This window comes from Macaca nemestrina, chromosome 18 (genome assembly GCF_043159975.1).
Source record: "Macaca nemestrina isolate mMacNem1 chromosome 18, mMacNem.hap1, whole genome shotgun sequence".
NCBI lineage: Eukaryota > Metazoa > Chordata > Mammalia > Primates > Cercopithecidae > Macaca > Macaca nemestrina.
The window spans coordinates 20,858,312-20,877,664 of record NC_092142.1 but is presented as its reverse complement, the minus strand read 5'-3'; the positions used below and the strand labels follow the sequence as shown (position 1 = coordinate 20,877,664).

Sequence of the window (19,353 nt, the reverse complement as noted above, 5' to 3'; positions counted from 1 at the left end):
TGTGCCTAGGCTGGAGTGCAGTGGCGTGATCTCTGCTCACCGCAACCTCTGCCTTCTGGGTTCAAGCGATTCTCCTGCCTCAGGCTCCTGAGTAGCTGGGATCACAGGAGCGTGCCACCACGCCCGGCTAATTTGTGTATTTGTAGTGGAGACGGAGTTTCATCATGTTAACCAGGCTGGTCTCGAACTCCTGACCTCAGGTGATCCACCCGCCTGGGCCTCCCAAAATGCTGGGATTATAGGCATGAGCCACCGGGCGGCACTCCACTGGATTTTCATTCTGTTAGAGAAGCAACTCCAGCACAAGGGTTCTGAGCAGCTCCAGAAACCCCTCCCTGAGCCCGCAAGGCCTGTTTTTTGCCTAATAAGGTCTAGTAGGTGCAGGACAGGTGTTGACTTGCATAAAATGATCAGAAACAGAGTTAGGGGACGTGATGCTGTTGGCAGATGGTCCACTGCCCGAAGATGCTTTGCGCAATCGTAAGGGAATTTACCTAAAGGGGACGCTGCTTCCTTCTTGTGATCACAGAGGGCAAGTCACAAGTCACAAAACAACTTTTGCAAAAGTAACGAGTGTTCCTTGCTGAAACTCAAGTCCAGACAAAAGTTCTCTGAGACCTTATGCTGGGCAGCTCCTGCCGAAAGCATCTGTCTCTGACTCTTAGGTTCACGTGGCAAGATGGAGTGGACTTAATCAAGAATGCAAAACTATTTTTTCAAGGAATATTCCTGCTGCCAACACTGTTCTAGGTCCTGAGGATACAGCAGTGGATGAACAAGACACCATCACTTGCACTCCTGGAGTTGACCTCCTAGCAGGGCCCAGTATCATCCTGGGAGAGAACCCCTACTTGAAGCAGGGGGTTTGGAGAGATGTACGTGGAGTACCACCAAGTGGCCAGTGCCTGGATAAGAACCCTTGTGGTGGCCAGGCCGCGGTGGCTCACTCCTGTAATCCTAGCATTTTGGGAGGCTGAGGCGGGGGGGCGTCACCTGAGGTCAAGGAGTTTGAGACCAGCCTGGCCAACATGGCAAAACCCCATCTCTACTAAAAATACAAAAAACAAAAACAATTAGCTGGGCTTGGTGACGGGTGCTTGGAATATCAGCTACACGGGAGGCTGAGGCAGGAGAATCCCTTGAACCTGGGAGGCGGAGGTTGCAGTGAGCCAAGATTGTGCCATCGCACTCCAGTCTGGGCCACAAGATTGAAACTCTGTCTTAAAAAAACAAAACAAGACAAAATAAAAACCAAAAAGAACCCTTGTGGTGAGAACCCTCAAGATACCGGGAGAGAACAAAGTCATCACTGTCACCCTTCTCACATGTGCCAGAGATTCATCTAAATGCTTGGCACGTGTTCAGACACAAGATCTCTCTCTGTCACCCAGGCTAGAGTGCAGTGGTATGATCAGAGCTCACCATAGCCTCAAACTCCTGGCCTCAAGCGATCCTCCCACCTCAGCTTCCCAAAGGGATGGCATTACTGGCATGAGCCACCATGCCTGGCCGAATTACCACATTTAATCTGTATTGAGTTTATTCTCTGATATGACCAGAGCAGTACCTGACACATCGTAGGTGCTCATGAAACATTTGGAGAATGAATGAGTTTAATCCTCACAGCAAATCCTGTGTGGTAGATACTATCAGTATCACTCCATTACAGGGATGAGCAACGGAGGCCCAGAGAGAAGCGGCTTTTCCAAGATCACACAGCTCATGGGAGTTCAGACTGTTTCATTCCCAAGCCCATGGGTTTACCCATTCGATTAGTTGCTTATTGCTGCTGTAACAAAACACAAATTTAGTGGCTTAAAGCAACACAGATTTATAGTGGTAGGCCGGGCGCGGTGGCTGAAGCCTGTAATCCCAGCACTTTGGGAGGCCGAGGCGGGCGGATCACGAGGTCAGGAGATCGAGACCATCCTGGCTAACACGGTGAAACCCCGTCTCTACTAAAAATACAAAAAAAGAAATTAGCCGGGCGTGGTGGCGGGCGCCTGTAGTCCCAGCTACTCGGGAGGCTGAGGCAGGAGAATGGCGTGAACCCGGGAGGCGGAGCTTGCAGTGAGCCGAGATGGCGCCACTGCACTCCAGTCTGGGCGACAGAGCGAGACTCCGTCTCAAAATAAATAAATAAATAAATAAATAAATAAATAAATATAGTGGTACTGTTCTGGAAGTCAGAAATGCTAAAATCAAGGTGTCAGACACGTTGTGTTCCCTATTTGGTGCCTCTAGGGGAGAATTAATTTCCTTACCTTTTGCAGTCTCTGGAGACTGCCAACATTCCTTGGCTCCTGGCTACATCACTGGGACCTCTGGTTCATCCTCATACCTCCTCGAATTCCTGCCTCTTTCTTTTTCTTTTTTGAGATGGAATCTTGCTCTATCGCCCAGGTTGGAGTGCGGTTGTGCGATCTCAGCTCACTGCAACCTCGGCCTCCCGGGTTCAGGTGCTTCTCCTGCTTCAGCCTCCCGAATACTTGGGATTACAGGCACATGCCACCATGCCGGGCTAATTTTTTGTATTTTTAATAGAGACGAGGTTTCACCATGTTGGCCAGGCTGGTCTAGAACTCCTGACCTCCAGTGATTTGCCCGCCTCGACCTCCCAAAAGTGCTGGGATTACAGGCATGAGACATCGTGCCCGGCCACCTGTCTCTTTCTTATAAGGACTCTTGTGATTACATTGGGACCACCTGGATAATCCAGGTTCCTCTCCCCATCAGAAGATCCTTAATTTAATCACAACTGCAAAAGTCCCTTTTGCCATGGAAGGTAACATATTTACAGGTTCGAGTGTGGGCATCTTTAGCGGGTCATTATACGGACTACCACACCCACTTACTAGACTGTCTTTACAACCATGGATTTTTGTTTGCCATTTTCCTTACACGTGCAAGGAAATAGAAAACCGTATGTGATTGTGAAATTAGGAAAATACAGACTGAAAAGATGGGAAACTCCTGAAAGAGAAGGAAGGGGGAATAGAACTTGTGGACATCAAAGGAGACTTGAATTTTATCTAGAGTATTCATTTTAATTTTAAATTTAATTTTAAAAATTTGAGGTCAGGCGCGGTGGCTCACATCTGTAATCCTAGCACTTTGGGAGACCGAGGCCGGCGAATCACCTGAAGTCAGGAGTTCAAGACCAGCCTGACCAATATGATGAAACTCCCGTCTCTACTAAAAATGCAAAAATTAGCCGGGCGTGGTGGCATGCACCTGTAATCCCAGCTACTTGGGAGGCTGAGACAGGAGACTCGCTTGAAACTGGGAGGCGGAGGTTGCAGTGAGCCAAGATTGCGCCATTGCACTCCAGCCTGGGCAACAAAAGCAAAACTCTGTCTCAAAAAAAAAAAAAAAAAATTGAAGCTAATATGCAAAATGTTAGTAATAATTCGAGATGATGGGCAATGGAATTTTGCTAGGTTGTACTCTACATTTATTGCTTTTTTTTGTTTTTTCCTAAAAACACTAAAATCCTCTGCACGTACGAACAAGGGTCTTGGGAGGCTGGGGAATGTCGGCTGGCTGGGACACCCGAGGCTAGTTACTTAGCATCTCTATTTTTCTCCTCTGTAAAATGGGTCGCACAGCTTATGAAAGCTTAATAGTTTGATATGGAAGGAGCCCACACCTGCAAAGAATCTGTAACAACGTTCAATGGTTTTCCCCGCTGAACTCTTGATTCTTACATCGCGAGGGCAAAGGCTAGGCCATGAGGCCACGCAGAGCTACAGAGGCGCCTTGAGCAGGACAGAGCGTCCGCAGGTTGGGGACCCAGCTTGATTCGGTGCAAACTGGGGCTCCACGCAAGACCCCGGCCCACCCGGGAGGAAGAGGCAGCGCGGGAGCGCCCCTGCGTGGCTGAAGACAGGATCACGCCCAAGGAAAACTCAAACCCAAACACAAATGTGAGGATTTAATATTAAAAATATTGATGTTTGATAATTAGGCCCTCTTCATTGTAATAGTGCATTCCTAGTGTGTTTACTATTGCTGAGCACGAGAGCACTGTGACTCCAACGCTCCCTGAGCGACGCAGGAGACGCCGGTTCCATATTAAGCATGCGCAAACTTTGAGGGCGGGGGCGCCTGCGTCATCACCCTAATATATTCTGCATAGAGAGGCTTGCTAACGGGAGGTAGCGTGGCCGAGTGGTCTAAGGCGCTGGATTTAGGCTCCAGTCATTTCGATGGCGTGGGTTCGAATCCCACCGCTGCCACACCCCGGAGGGTATCACTTTTTCTTCTTCCTTGGCCAACCATCTCTTTATGTAGTCCTCTATGTAGTCCTTTTCCAACCTCTCTTCCTTTTTTCTCCTTTCTGATGTCTTTTTTTAAGCTTTAGATTGCTTATAATGGATTTTTTTTTTTTTAGTGGAAGGGAGAAGGGAAGAGAAAAGGCAGAAACTGCAGTGCAGGCTCTTTCACTCTCTAGCCCAATACAAACCTCTCTTTCACCTGCCCATCCAGCTCCCTCAAAACAAAACAAAACAAAAAAAACAAAACACGGCTCTCCATTTCCAGGCGAAAGTGTCCGACCTAGCTTGAAAAGTTCCCAACAGCCTGTCTGGGTCTTCCCATGGTTAGTTGCGGGTGGTTGTAATCATGACCTGAGTTAGGGAGTGGGGGGGGGTCCCTTTCTGGCCTGCTCCATGTACTTTAGAGGGCTCCAGGGACCCCATAAACCTCTCTTGCCAGGTGACCCTGGAGTAGTAGGGGTCTGGCCCTACGTGGGGGTGCCAACCTTGAGGTCTCTGCTTCGTTGATTCACCTCTTACTTGGTTTTCAGGCTTGATTTAGGGGTCCTCATTTATAAACAGTTGTTGAACTGTTTATGAAGGGCCTACTATGTGCCAGAAACCGTGCTTGTCCTGAGGCTACGGTGGTGTACAAGGCAGACATGTTTTCGAACCCATCGAATTTGCAGACATTGTCATTGTAATTAATCACACGTGGGAGAAGTGTTAGGCAGTACAGCATGCTAACCTGGCCCCTGAGAAGCAACGAAGTGACATTTAGCTGGGGCCTGAAATTGAGATTAGCCAAGTGAAGGCGCGGGCTCGGGGGCGGGGGGTGGGGAAGGCGGGGGAGGATTTCCAAGAAGAGGGAACTCCTAAAGGACGAGAGTCTGCTAAGGCTGAGACGCTGTGAAGGCAATTGAGGGCAGCTGCACAGAGAGTAGAGGTGGAGTATTGGCAACAGGTGAGGCTGAAGAGATGGGCAAAGAGGACCATGAATGCCGAGTTAGAGCTTTGAACTTGGTCCCTTCCCAAGGGCAATGGGAAACCATGAAAGGCTTTTGAGCTAGAGAGTGGCATGTTTCAATTTGGAATTTGAAAGTTCACCAGTTGGGCATGGTGGCTCACACCTGTAATTCCAATATTTTGGGAGGCCGAGGCTGGAGGTTAGGAGTTCAAGACCAGCCTAGCCGACACGGTGAAACCCCGTCTCTAGTAAAAATATAAAATTTAGCTGGGCGTGGTGGTGCGCGCCTGTAATTCCAGCTACTTGGGCGGCTGAGACAGGAGAATTGCTTGAACCCTGGAGGCAAAGGTTGCAGTGACCCGAGATCATGCCACTGCACTCCAGCCTGGCCGATAGAGTGAAACTCTGTCTCAAAAAAAAAAAAAAAAAGAAAGAAAAGAAAAGAAAAGAAAGTTCCCACTGGCAGCAGGGACAGGAGGTCCCATTCAATGCCTATTGCAATTGTCTAGGAGAAAGGACAGTGGCTTGTGCCACAATAGTGGCCAGGTACGGGACAGAAGGAGTGAGTCAGGGAGACATTTTACAGACAGAGTTGACATAATCCACTGATGAGCATGTCGAGAAGAAGAGGATCATGTCAAAAATGATGCCCAGGATTTGGGCTTGGGTCATTCGATGGCTGGTTGTGCTTCTCCTCTCCCTCGGAGGGAACATGGGATAAATGGAAAGCAGGTTTGTGGGAGATGATGACTTCAGTTTGATTTTCATTGAGTTGGAGATTCTTGTGGGATATGGGGTTGAGTAGGAGGTTGGACATAGATTTCTGGAGGTCAAGAGGCACTCCAAGGAAATGATACAGATTTGGGAGGTATTAGAGACTGAGGCCATGGGAAAGGATGAACTCACCCAGAAAGAGCCCGCAGAGGGAGAAGAGGGAACAAGACAGAGTGCCGAGGGACATCATCTTAAAGGGAGGGCAGTGGAAGAAAAGCCAGTGAAAGAGATGTGAAAGAGACGGGAAAGGCCAGCCATATATGTGGAAAACAGGTGTGGTCTTATAGAGACCAAGAAGAGTGGATCAAGAAGGAGGGGGCGGTCAACTATGTTGAACACAGCTAAGAAGATTGGCAAAATAAAGACTGAAAAATATCTATTACGATTTATGGACAAGATCATTGATGATCTTAAAGTCATTTTGGAATGGGTTGACGAGAAGAAATGGAAACATAAGTATGGTCAATTCATCACAAAATTTGATTTTGAAGAGGAGGAGCAAAAGGAAGAGTTGTGGGAGGGGAAATGGGGGAATCAGGGGAGGATTTTTTTATTTGTTTTTTTAAGATGGGGTCTTGCCCTGTTGTCCAGGCTGGAGTGTAGTGCTGCAATCATAGCTTACTGCAGACTCAAACTCCTGGATTCAAGTGATTCTCCTGCCTCAGCCTCCTGGGTGCTACCACATCTGGCTAATTAATTAATTAATTATTTGGGGGGGGGGTAGATGCAGGGTTCTCACCATATCACCCAGGGTGGTTTTGAACTCCCGGCCTCAAGCAATCCTCCAGTCTTAGCCTCCCAAAATGTTGGGATTACAGGTGTGAGCCACTGCGCCCTGCTGGGAAGATATTTTCAAGATGAGAGAGACTTGAGGATTTTTTAGATGCCTGGCATTGGGTTTACAATGGGGAATAGCTTTAGCACCCATAATGGAAAGCTTATGAGTTTTGTCTTGATGGTCCCTTCAAATCGACTATGTTACCTTGGGCTGCCCACTGTGACAACTCTGTTTCCTGCATTTGTGATGCTTCTCCTTAGTGTCTCCAAGTAAGCTAGAACCTCCTACTTGCCCTTTCAGAACCTCACGGCTAGTGGTCTGGGCAGTCTCAAAAATTCTTACAGTGATTCAGTTTTTCTGTTGGGTGGGGATGCCACCTCCTTTTCCATTGGATAAAGAGGCTTGAAAGGAAAAAAGCTTTCTTGACATAGCGATCCATGTTGTCCCCATGCCCAGAGTTTAGACATCCTGCTTCCAGAGTGTTAAGGAATAGATGAGTTGGAGAAATCCAGAAAACAAATAAATTGATTCTTGGCTTTTGGGTTTTCAAAAGCTGAGGTTTGGCACTAGTCAAAAGATCTAGAAAATAATGTGAGCAGTGTGACACTGTTTTTCCTGCTCGAAGAATAGATTTCCCAGGATTAGCAGGGAGAAGAAAGAGAGGAAGGAAGTGAGTTTGGATGTAAGCATGTTATCGAGAGGAAAGGAAGCCCCAGGACTGCCAGCTTCAAATGGTCCGAGGTTTGTGGCTCTGAGAGAATGAGACCAATCCCAGAGTTCAACCGCAAGCCTTGGCATGGCCAGGGTGTAGAAAAATAGAAGTTACCACGTGTTGTGTTTAGGCCAGTGGGGGCTTAGGCGGTGCTCCTCCAAATTCCCACAGCTGTAGAACAGAAACCCCCACCCTCCTCTGCTCTTTGGAATGAGACAAAGCCCCAGTTTCCGTCATCTATAAAATGAGAATAATAAATCCTATTTAAGAGTGGCTGTAAGAATTAAACAAGATCATATAGATGAAAGCCCTTTCACACTGTCGAGCATTAAATAAACATAAAGGATTATTATTGATCTTTCAAAAATTATATACACACCTACAATTCAGCCTAGCAGAGAGCAGCATACAGTTTTTTTTTTTAGCTCCATCCCAAACTGCCCACCTTGTTCAGCAGAGTGGGACACACGCTGCTGTGGCCATGTTGGTTCTGATGAGCCCATTCCATCCCCTCCACCTCAGGCTTGTGATGCTTTTCTTCTCTGCCAGTCCCACGTGTGCATACTACGATCTATACCTGGTTGTACTGACACACTGATGTCTTGGTACTCACAACTGATAACTGACACCAAGATGATAGGGGGCGAAGTTTCTGTGGAGAGCAGGGCTAGATTAAGAAGTTTTGTGACCTTAAACTTTAAAGATTATGGTGATCACCACTACCTCTAATTAGTAAATAGAAATAGTACTAAATCATAAAATGCAACCAACTAAACTCTATTTTTCCCATTATAGCTTTATTGGTACTTCATCGAGACATCCAATTATTTTAAAAGTTCTTTTTTTTTTTTTTTTTAATTTTTTGATGCTCTTTCGGGTACTAAAACCTGTGCTTAATATGCTGTCATCCTCAGACAGGAACCCAAAAAGGCCAAGTCGGGCTCGGCAGAAGCTTGCGTCCTGGTTTTCCCCCAAGCCCTGGCTGTCAACACATCTGTGTGAATGAGAAGCCCAGAACACTGGGTCGGGGAGATCGAAAGCAGTGTTACCAGACAGAGCAGCAGCTGACGGCGCAAACTCATATCAACTCCACCCCAGACTGCATTAGCCCATAGCGACCCGGCAGCCAGGCTCTGGGGAGAACCCACCCAGGAGGCGGACCTGGAAAGGGGTGAAGCCAGAGAGGGAGGGGGCAGGGCCAGGACCCAATTACACGCGAGAAGGGCGGGACTGGACCCAGAGGGAGGAGCAAGGCCAGACCCAAAAGGAGAAGCCAAGGGGGCTCAAGCGTGCGGGGAGGACCAGAAAAGGGGCGAAACCAGAACGAGGGAGAATCTGGGGGCGGACCGGAACTGGGCAGAGACTAGGAGAAGGTCCAGAAGGCGGAGGAGGCTGTGAGCCTTGGCCCATGTCAGTAACCGGGGCAGGCCGGAGGGAGGAAAAAAGGGGCAGGGCCAGGGCTTGGAGGGAGGGACATGGACGAAGGCACGACTCAGGGGGCAGGGCGGGGGTGTGACCAAGACTCAGAAGGCGTGCCCAAACATGGAGGGGGGAAGGGGCGTGGCTATGACATGGGGCGGGGTTAGGCCTGGAGAGCGGCTCAGGACTAGGCCCTGAAGTCAGGGGGCGGGGAAGAGGCGTGCCCAATTTGAAGGGCGGGTCAAGGGCGCGGCTAAAACATGGAAAGGGACTCGGGGCTAGGTGTCGGGGCCGACCAGGGGCGTGGCCAGGATTCAGGGGGTGGAGGGGGAGCGTGCCCACTTCGGAGGGCGGGGCGGGACGGGGGCGGGGCCAAAACACAGGAGGGGCGCGAGGCAAAGTCTGGGAGTAGTCAGGGGCGTCGCCAGGATTCGGGGGTCGGGGCTAGGTCTGGAGGGCGGCTCAGGGGCGTGGCTAGGAGTCAAGGGGCGGAGCAGAGGCGCGCTCAAACCCAGAAGGCGGGGCAGGGGCTGGTACTAGCCCAGGGAGCCGCGGGTGGGAGAGGGTGCAGCAGTGCCGACCCCGGCGGGCGGCGGGCGGCGGGCGGTCACAGGCGCTCCACGGAGGAGTGCAGAGGCTGCAGGCCTAGGAAGTGCAGGGCCAGGGCGAGCAAGCCGAGGAACAGCAGCAGCCCGAGCAGCAGCCGCAGGAGGGTCCGCGCCGTGGAGCCGCGGGGCCGCCGTGTAGTGGACTGCACGTATAGCTCCACTGCATCGGCGAACTTGAACTTGTCGGGCGCATAGCCAAGCTGGGCGCGAGCCTTGGCTATCTGGAAGGTGTGCGTCACGGCCACGCTGCGCACCTGCGGGGACAGGCGGGGCATCCGAGGGCGGGGCTCGTGGGAGGGGGGCATCCTCTACCTCGTTGTTTACGGAAAGGGAAAAGAGAGGGCAGGGATTTCCCCTCCATTGCACAGTGATTTAAAAGGACCCGAGGACAGCGTCTTGCTCCTGCGATGCCCTCATTAGAGAGGTTTTCATTTCTTCCTTCCATCTTCATTTTTATTGGAGGGTGCCACCTCTGCGTCGCCCCCTTCAGCCCCGCTAAATTTGCACCTTATTTAACTCCTTGGCCCCTAAGAAGGAAAGGTCTCACCCCTACACTCATCTTCCCGGCCTAGCACGGTGCTAGGACTCAGGAGGCCCTTGATACATTCTTAGGCATCCGCTAGGAGACGGTGAACGCCTGCCAGAAACATCTCCAGGAAACGACATTGGCTTCCTGCTCCCAACCCCAGACCAACTGTGGCCAGGCGGGCCCCAGTCGCAGCCTTCACGCCCTCACTGATTAACTAAGCTTCCCTAAGAGAGGAATTCGATTATGCAGAACTGATTACTCTCTAGGGTCTAAGCTGTGTTTCCCCTGCTGCCAGATGGCTTGGGACCCACTGGTGTCAAGGGTAGTAATGATAGCTATCAGTTGAGGAACACACACCCTGCACTTGGCCTGGGCTAAATCCTTTCCATGCCCTACCTCATTTAATCCTCTCAGGTGGTACTAGCACTATCTGTTCTGTGCATACTTGGAAAAAGATCAGAGAGGTTGAGTGACTTGCCCGGGGTCACACAGGGGAGCCAGGTTCTAGCCTAATTTCTTCCCTGCTGTGCTGGCATCTGAAGATGCTCTCCCAGCTGACTCATTTCTTCCTCTCTTGTGCCTCAGCCAGACCCTGGGGGAATAATCCACCAGCTGCTGGATTCTCCCATGGCACTGAAACAGCCCCTGGGGTCAAACCTGTGGTCTTGGATGCTTAATGGGGGGTGAGGAGAAAGACCAGTGTTTGTCCGTTTTTGTCTCAGTCATTAAGTGCAGAGCTTTGGGGAGCACAGGAGCTGAGTTATGCTAGATAAGCAGGGTCCCTAACACACTAGATGTCACCTCCTCTGGGGAGCTTTCTCTGACTTCCTCAGAGTTGGCTTAGGCGCCCCTTCTGTGTGCACTGGAGTTTCTCGCGATTTTCCCAAAAGTGGCTCTAATTACAGTGTTGAGTTGCCTGGTTCGTGGGCTGTCTTCCCCTTTGGACTAGGAGCTCCCCAAGGGCAAGGACTATGTCTTCTTGCCTCCATTGCTCAGCACAGTGCCTGGTACCACAGGAGATGCTGAATACATGTTAAATGCGTTAGGCCGGGCGCGGTGGCTCAAGCCTGTAATCCCAGCACTTTGGGAGGCCGAGACGGGCGGATCACGAGGTCGGGAGATCGAGACCATCCTGGCTAATATGGTGAAACCCCCGTCTCTACTAAAAAAATACAAACTAGCCGGGCGAGGTGGTGGGCGCCTGTAGTCCCAGCTACTCGGGAGGCTGAGGCAGGAGAATGGCGTGAACCCGGGAGGCGGAGCTTGCAGTGAGCTGAGATCCGGCCACTGCACTCCAGCCTGGGCGACAGAGCGAGACTCCGTCTCAAAAAAAAATAAATAAATAAATAAAATAAAAAACATGTTAAATGCGTTAAAGGCTATAAAGTCAAACTGGAGGACTGGTTGGTGTGTCACAGACTGACCAGCAGAGGGTACCCGAGCCACAGCCAAGGAACTTCCACAGTTAAGGACACTGCCCCTGAACTGAACAAGGAAATCCCCAACTTAAAGAAGAGGGAGAGGAGCCAAGTCCCTGCCTGACCACAATTCAGCTGCACCCTGGCAGCTATTTTATGGATGTGATTCCTGATGCATTTTCACAAGCTAATGGTTAAGCTTGAAATCACTGAGGTCTGGGTTCAAGTCCCAGCTCTACCATTTAAGTGTGTGATCACGGGCAGGTTATTTCACTGTGTGTCTCACTTCCACCTCTCTAAATGGAGAGGACAATGGTGTCTACAACTCAGTTAAATGACATAAAGCACAGTGCCTGGCATATTGTCATCACTCAAGAGATGGTATCATCTTATTCTCTCCTCTACTGATCCGGATAGTTCAAAGGAGAAGCCATAGGTGACTACTTCTTTCTGTGGCCCATTCTCCACTCTCCCCCTCTGACTGCCCTTGTTAAAGAGCACTGAACATGGAGTCTGAAGCCAATTCCAGTATGGTGTGGCCTTGGACAAATCAATAATTTTCCTAATGCTCAATTTTTTGTCATAAAATGGAGAGCATGATTTTTTTTTTTGACCTTTTTAACTTAGCAAGGCATCAGAGACAATCAAATGAGAGTGGACTGGAAGGATTTTTTTTTTTTTTTAGATGGAGTCTTGTTCTGTCACCCAGGCTGGAGTGCAGTGGTGTGGTCTCAGCTCACTGCAACCTCCACCTCCCAGGTTCAAGCGACTCTCCTGCCTCAGCCTCCCGAGTAGCTGGGACTACAGGTATGTGACACCACACCCAGATAATTTTTGTATTTTTGGTAGAGATAAGGTTTCACTATGTTGGCCAGGCTGGTCTTGAACTCCTGACCTCAGGTGATCCACCTGCCTCAGCCTCCCAAAGTGCTGGGAACAAGTGTGAGCCACTGCGCCCGACTGGACTGGAAGGATTTTTGCAAATAACCTCAAATACCACCTATTGCTTTGCTATTTACAATCTGCGATGAAAACATCTTTTCTTTTAACTAAGCAAATATAAACCTGCATCATCATTATTATGAGAATTCTGAGCCAGGCATGGTGGTGCATGCCTGTAATCTCAGCTATTTAGAAGGCTGAGCAGGGAGGATCTCTCTCTCTCTCTCTTTTTTTTTTTTTTTTGGTTTTTAGGGGCAGAGTCTCTGTTGCCTAGGCTGGAGTACAGTGGTGCAGTTGTGGCTCACTGCAGCCTCGAACTCCTGGGCTCAAGTGATCCCCCACCTGAGCTGGGACTAAAGGCATACACCACCTTGCCTGGCTAATTTTAAAAATTTTGTAGAGATGAGGTCTTTCTGTGTTGCCCAGGCTGGTCTCAAACTCCTGGCCTCAAGTGATCCTCTTGTCTCAGCCTCCCAAAGCACTGGGATTATAGGTGTGAGCCACCACAACTGGACAAGAGGATCTCTTGAGCTCAGGAGTTTGAGACTAGCCTGGACAACATAGTGAGACCCTGTCTCATAAAAATAATTATATTCTGTATATAGTAGGTACTTAATATATACTCATTATTCAGTAAGCATGAACTATGAGCCTAGTACCACCAAGCTGGTGTGTGTGTGTGTGTGTGTGTATATGTGTGTGTGTTGAGAGTTGGTGGGATTGGTAGCATTCAAAGAAGTGAATGGCCTGAAACTTGCCTTGGGGAACCTCCAGTCTGGTGGAAAGACAAGATGCTTATGAATGAAAAAAACAGTGTTGATGGATGGGCTTGGAGCTGTCACATTTCAGACCCACAGCCTCAGCAAAAACCCAGAGGTTGGGGTAATCATAACAGAAATAGCACCAGCTTTGGGCCCACATGGAAAGTTCTGAGACCTCAGACAAGCATCCATCGTCATGGTGTCAAAGGGGTAAGGAGTGGTAGCAGTGGGGATGGTGGGGAGAGGTGGGAAGGGAGGGATGGGGAGCAGGGCCCAGGCTCCCACAGCAGCAGCCCACTTACCTCACTCCGAGTGAGCAGCGGTGGGAGGCAGCAGATGGGTCTCAGGGCCAGATGCAGGTGCTCCATCACTGCCGCTGCAGGGAAGAAGGGGGCCAGTGACCAGGGGCCTCACATTATGCAAACTCCAGGGAGGCCCTTGGGGACAAATCAATGGGGGCACCATTTGCTTTGCTAGAGGTCACTTTCAAAAGTCACTGGATTCCTTTAAATCAGCAGCCCATGCTGGGGTGCCTTGTTTAGCTGTGAAATATGTCACAAGCAACTTGTTTTTAATATTAAAGGACTGGGCCAGGTGCAGTGGCTCATGCCTGTAATCCCAGCACTTTGGGAGGCCGAGGCAGGCGGACCTCCTGAGATCACGAGTTCGAGACCAGCCTGGCCAACATGGTGAAACCCCGCGTCTACTAAAAATACAAAACTTAGCCGGGCATGGTGGCATGTGCCTGTAATCCCAGCTACTGGGGAGGCTGAGGCAGGAGAATCGCTTATACCAGGAGGCAGAGGTTGCAGTGAGCCGAGATTGCGCCACTGTACTCCAGCCTAGGTGACAGAATGAGACTCTGTTTAAAAAAAAACCCAAAAATTAAAGGACTGAAGTTTTTAAATAAATCTGAGCAGATTCAAAGTTATCCATATAACAATCTCTCTCACTTCTACTCCAATGCTCTCTGCAGTAGGAGAGAAAGAGGTTGGAGTAACAGTTCTCAAACTGGGCTGCATGTGGGACCAATTTAAAAATAATGCTGGTGAGAAGCAGGTGTGGTGGCTCATGCCTGTAATCCCAGCATAAGAGACTGAGGAGAGAGGATCTTTTGAAGCCAGGAGTTCAAGACCAGCCTAGGCAACAAAGTGAGACACCCTTCATCTCTAAAAAAATATTTTAAAAATAGCCAGGCACGGAAGTGTATGCCTGTCACCTCCACTACTCTGGAGGCTGAAGTGGGAGGATCGCTTCAGGCCAGGAGTTCGATACCAGCTGGGGTAACATAGCAAGACCCCCATCTCTACTAAAGTATAAAAATTAGCTGGGCCTGGTGGTAGGAGCCTGAAGTCCTAGAGGCTTGAGAGGGTGAGGCGGAGAATTGCTTGAGCGCAGGAGGTTGAGTCTGCAGTGAGCTATGATCATGCCACTGCACTCCAGCCTGGGTTGCAGTGCAAGATCCTGACTCTAAAAAAACAAAAAATACTGACACTTCCCTCCCGCTTCCTCCCTGCTAATCCCAGTTTAATTGGTCAGTGGTGTGGCTGAGACATTTCTCTATTTTAAAAGCTCCCAGGTGACTGTGAAGTGCAGTCCTGGTTGAGAAGCACTGAGTTACTGTTAGCCCACTGGGAACTGGGAACGTATTTACAATCCTCCCCAAGTGCCATTGGTCGTGGCTCAGGGCCAGGAGTACCAATCACTGTGGAAATGCTGTGCATGAGGAGTTCCCTAGTGCATGTGTTCCTTAGTGAACAAAAATTTGCAAACCCCTGCTTCTAATGCCAAGCTACTTGATGCATTTAAAACACAAGAGATCCTACCAAGGAGACCCTGGAACACAGCTATTTGGGACTGGAGGGCCACCATCCCTTCAGGCTGGTCACTCCATGTCTGAAGCCTGCTCTGCCTTCCAGCTGGGAGGAGGCCAGTAGATGGGTGCTGGCGACAGAGGGAAGGGCAGCAGCCAAGACGCATTGTCGGGGGTGGAGGTGGGAGCAGAGACTGACCTTCAGGGACAGGAGGAGAATCTAGAATCAAAATGGAGCCTCCATTTGTCCTAAAGTAGCCCTAACTTCAGGGTGACCTTGGGGGACAGAACCCCAGGGTTCCCTCTTCTTCTGACTGGCATGAGACCTCCCAGCAGCAGCACGACGAGCCCAGAGCCCGCCAAGCCCAGTTGTGAATTCAGCCTCCCCCGCTTTCTCACTGTGGCACTTTGAGAAAGTCACTAACCTCTCAGAGCCTCGGGTCAAGTCATCTTTACAATGGTCCCACCATAACTGCCTTGCAGGTGGGACTAGGGTGAGGGAAGTGAGACACCTAGGTTGTGGAATTTAAGGAGGCACTGGCTTCCAGCACCAGGCAACTGCAAACTCAGGCTTGGAGCTGCTGCACGGCCTCCTTAAATTTTGTGACCACGGTGCCTCACTGTCCTCATCCTAGTCCTGGTCCTGCCTGAGTTTCTTTTTTTTCTTTTGAGATGGAGTCTTGCTCTGTCACCCAGGCTGGAGTGCAGTGGTGGGATCTCGGCTCACTGCAACCTCCGCCTCCTGGGTTACAGCGATTCTCCTGCCTCAGCCTCCCAAGGAACTGGGAATACAGGTGTGCGCCACCACACCGGCTAATTTTTACATTTTTAGTAGAGATGGGGTTTTACTGTGTTGGCCAGGATGGTCTGGAACTGCTGAGCTCAGGTGATCCGCCTGCCTCAGCCTCCCAAAGTCCTAGGATTACAGGCGCGTGCCACTGCACCTGGCCCCTGAGTTCCAATTAAGGCAATGCAAGGTACACCTGGCACATGGAGGGGTTTTACTACGCACACTCCTTTCCTTACCTGTCAGGTAAACCCAGGAAGTAGGCACCTGGATCCAGGGCTGGCTGTACCCCAGCTTCTCAAACTGCAAAGAAACAAGAGCTGGACTGAGAATAGGTGGTTCAGGTACTGGTGTGGAAAGACCACAGGCTCCCTCTACCGGGGACCAGCAGAAGTACCTGCTGTCTCCCCACCAGCCCACCCCAGGGGGCAGGCCCTGCAGCCAAACCCAAGCCTATGCCAGTCTTGAAATGAAATCTGCACCTTGACCCAGAAAATCCAAGGAGGAATTGAAAGCGTGGGACAGTTAAAAAATTCTTTTTTTTTTGCAGAGATCAGGGGTCATGATGTGTTGCTCGGACTGGTCTCGAACTCCTGGCCTCAGGTGATCCTCTTGCCACAGCCTCCCAAAGTGCTGGGATTACAGGTATACGCCATTACACCTGCCAGGTAGCTTTTTAACTTGGGATCATTCACATCATTTAATTATCACCTACATCTGTCTATACCTAGAGACACTCCAAGGCATTTATGTAGAATCTGATTTTTCCAGAATAGACTTCTCTGTTATTAAAGAGAAAAAAAACAACAACACAACATGTGTGTGGAGGGTGGTAGGAGATGCAGCAGAAATGGGCTGGCATGGGATAAGGTGAGCTCTTCACTGGCATAAAAACTTTCCAGGTCAGGAGAAAACCTGGGTCCTTTAGCCTGGGTTTTCTGGTCTACCCCTTCCAGGCAAGCCTGGCTGCTAGGAGTCTGGGCTGCTCAGAGAGGATGCCAGAGTTCCCAGGCAGCCGTATGGGGAGGCCCCAAAGCCAAACACCTCCCCTGCGCTTTTGACTCTTCCACATGCCTCCTTCAGAGCCTCAACACATAACAGGTGGCTCACAAGCAAAACTCCACAGGTCTAGGAGCCAACATAAATCTGGAAGCATCGAGACCAGCCTGGCCAACATGGTGAAACCCTGTCTCTACTAAAAATACAAAAATTAGCTGAGCAGGGTGGTGTGCACCTGTAATCCCAGCTACTCAGTAGGCTGAGGCAGGAGAATCTCTTGAACCCGGGAGGCGGAAGTTGCAGTGAGCTGAGATCACACCACTGCACTCCAGCCTGGGTGACAGAGTGAGACTGTCTCAAAAAAGCAAAGCAAAACAAATGCCTGGAAGCAGGGTGGAAGGGAACTGCAGGTAACTGAGGAGCACATAGCGCCCCTCAAGGGCTCCAGGTTCCAATGTTGCCAGAGCTGTTTTTTTAAAAAACTGGTTTTTAGAGATAGGGTCTTGTTCTGTTGCCCAGGCTGGAGTGCAGTGGTGTAATCATAGCTCACTGCAGCCTTGAACTTCTGCGCTCAAGAGATCCTCCCGCCTCAGCTGCCCAAGTAGCTGGGACCACAGGTGCGCCAACACCATGCCCACCTAATTGAATTTTTATTTTTGCAGGGACGGGGGTCCTTGCTTTGTTGCCCAGGTTGGTCTCAAACTCCTGGCCTCAAGCGATCCTCCCATGTTAGCCTCCCAAAGTGCTGGGATTACAGATGTGAGCCACCTCACGGGGCAAAGAGTTGGTTTTTAACGTGAAATTTTCTGACTTTTTGGACATAGAAAAGGACAAGAAGAGAAGGCTGCAGGCCAGACGCAGTGGCTCACGCCTGTAATCCCAGTACTCTGGGAGGCTGAGGTGGGTGGATCACTTGAGGTCAGGACTTTGAGACCAGCTTGGCCAACATGGTGAAACCCCATCTCTACTAAAAATACAAAAAATTAGCTGGGCGTGGTGGTGTGTGCCTGTAATCCTAGCTACTTGGGAGGCTGAGGCATGAGAATTGCTTGAACCTGGGAGGTGGAGGTTGCAGTGAGCCGAGATTGCGCCACTGGACTCCAGCCTGGGTGACGAGAGTGAAACTCTGTCTCAAAAATTTTTTAAAAAAGTAAATAAATAAAAAGGAAGAGAAGGTCAGGGATCCCAGAATGATCATTCGGGGTGCGCGGGCATCTGGGCACCTACCAGCGGGGCCATCCACTCAAAGAGGTTGACGCTCTCCCCATCGTTGATGTAGTACGCCTGCCCACTCTGAAGGGGACATGTGGGAGGGGACGGTCAGCCTTCTCCCCAGCAGCCTGCCCCCACCCTTCCAGATGGCTCCCAGCAGCTGCTCCAACCCTGAGTTCTCTGGAGCAGCCCCAAGACCTGAGGACACACCTGAGCTATTCCCTGTGAATTCTAGGACGACCACACTAACTAGTTGTGTGACCTCCATGGAGTTGCTTAACCTCTCTGTACTTCAGTTTCTTCATCTGAGAAATGGGAGGATAATAATGAGATCTCCCTCTTGGACTGTTGTGAAGATTAAATGCGACATTATGTGTGGAGGTTTAGCATTTGGCAACTGTTATTCTGGGATCAACACCAACCTCACATGGTCATAGGAAGAGCTAAAGATGCTCTATAAAGAACTCCGCACTCCACCTACCAGCTTCCCCCAAGCCTCCCTGGGCTGAGAGTCCCTTCAGCCTTCTTAAGTTGGGGGGAAATCTTGTGTGCCATCCAGGAATCCCCTAGGGATGGGGCGCTCTGCCTGCAGCCCTGTGGGGAAGGTGGTTGGGGATGTCAGAGGGGACTCACAGCCACGTAGCCCTTGGCCGCGGTGAGGGCCTCGGCCGCCAGCACATGTGCCTGCACCAGATTGTGTACATGGACCCAGTTCATCCGTGCCTTGCGGTCCCCAAATCGGAACATGAACAGCCTCTTCTTGATGTGGCCCTGGTGGAGAGGGGTGGGTGATAAACATAGGCTTGTGCCTGGAATGGCTTTACATTCCATCTAGATGCTGATGGCTCCCCAGGTTCTAGCTCCAGGTCAAGCCCCTCTGCTCCAGGCTCATGTATCCAGTGCTCTCCGGATATCAACAACAGGTTGTCTAACAGAAAACTCAAACTCACCAGCTCCTGGAGCAAGCATCTGATAGTCTCTCCCATCCTGCTCCTCCCTCCCTTTCCGGTGGACTGGTCAGTTCACTCTGCCGCTCAGGCTAAAACCCTAAAGCCACTTTTGACTCCCCCTTGTCTTATATGCCAGGTCCAACCCACCTGCAAATCCAATTGGCTCAACTGTTAAAATCTGTTCAGAATGTGATAGCTTTTAGCCCCTCTGACGGCCACCCTCCTCTCACCTGGACACCACAGTTGCTTCCTAACTGGTCCCCCTCTGTCCACTCTCAGCCCCTGTAGTCTGTTGTCTGCCCAGCCAGGCAGATCCTTTGATTTTCTCTTTTTTTTTTTTTTTTGAGACAGAATCTTGCTCTGTTGTCCAGACTGGAGCGCAGTGGCAAGATCTTGGTCACTGCAAACTCCATGCCCTGGGTTCATGC

The 19,353-nt window shown here is 50.3% G+C and overlaps 1 protein-coding gene and 1 non-coding gene across 2 annotated transcripts in view; one reads left to right on the top strand and one right to left on the bottom strand.

The window, feature by feature from the left end:
- Window positions 1-4,156: 4,156 nt before the first annotated feature.
- On the top strand, window positions 4,157-4,238 carry TRNAL-UAG (transfer RNA leucine (anticodon UAG)). The gene has a single exon. It is a non-coding gene; the product is annotated as a tRNA-Leu (tRNA).
- A 4,038-nt stretch (window positions 4,239-8,276) lies between these two features.
- The window catches only part of LOC105485003 (short chain dehydrogenase/reductase family 42E, member 2), a 40,709-nt gene continuing 29,632 nt past the window's right edge, over window positions 8,277-19,353 (bottom strand). The window contains exons 9-13 of the mRNA XM_011747150.2: window positions 18,609-18,746; window positions 17,991-18,056; window positions 16,004-16,067; window positions 13,467-13,540; window positions 8,277-9,768 (exon numbers count right to left, since the gene is read on the bottom strand). Of these exons, the coding sequence (XP_011745452.2) occupies window positions 9,514-9,768; window positions 13,467-13,540; window positions 16,004-16,067; window positions 17,991-18,056; window positions 18,609-18,746 (597 nt within the window). The 3' untranslated portion in view covers window positions 8,277-9,513. The remainder of the gene's footprint in view (window positions 9,769-13,466; window positions 13,541-16,003; window positions 16,068-17,990; window positions 18,057-18,608; window positions 18,747-19,353) is intronic.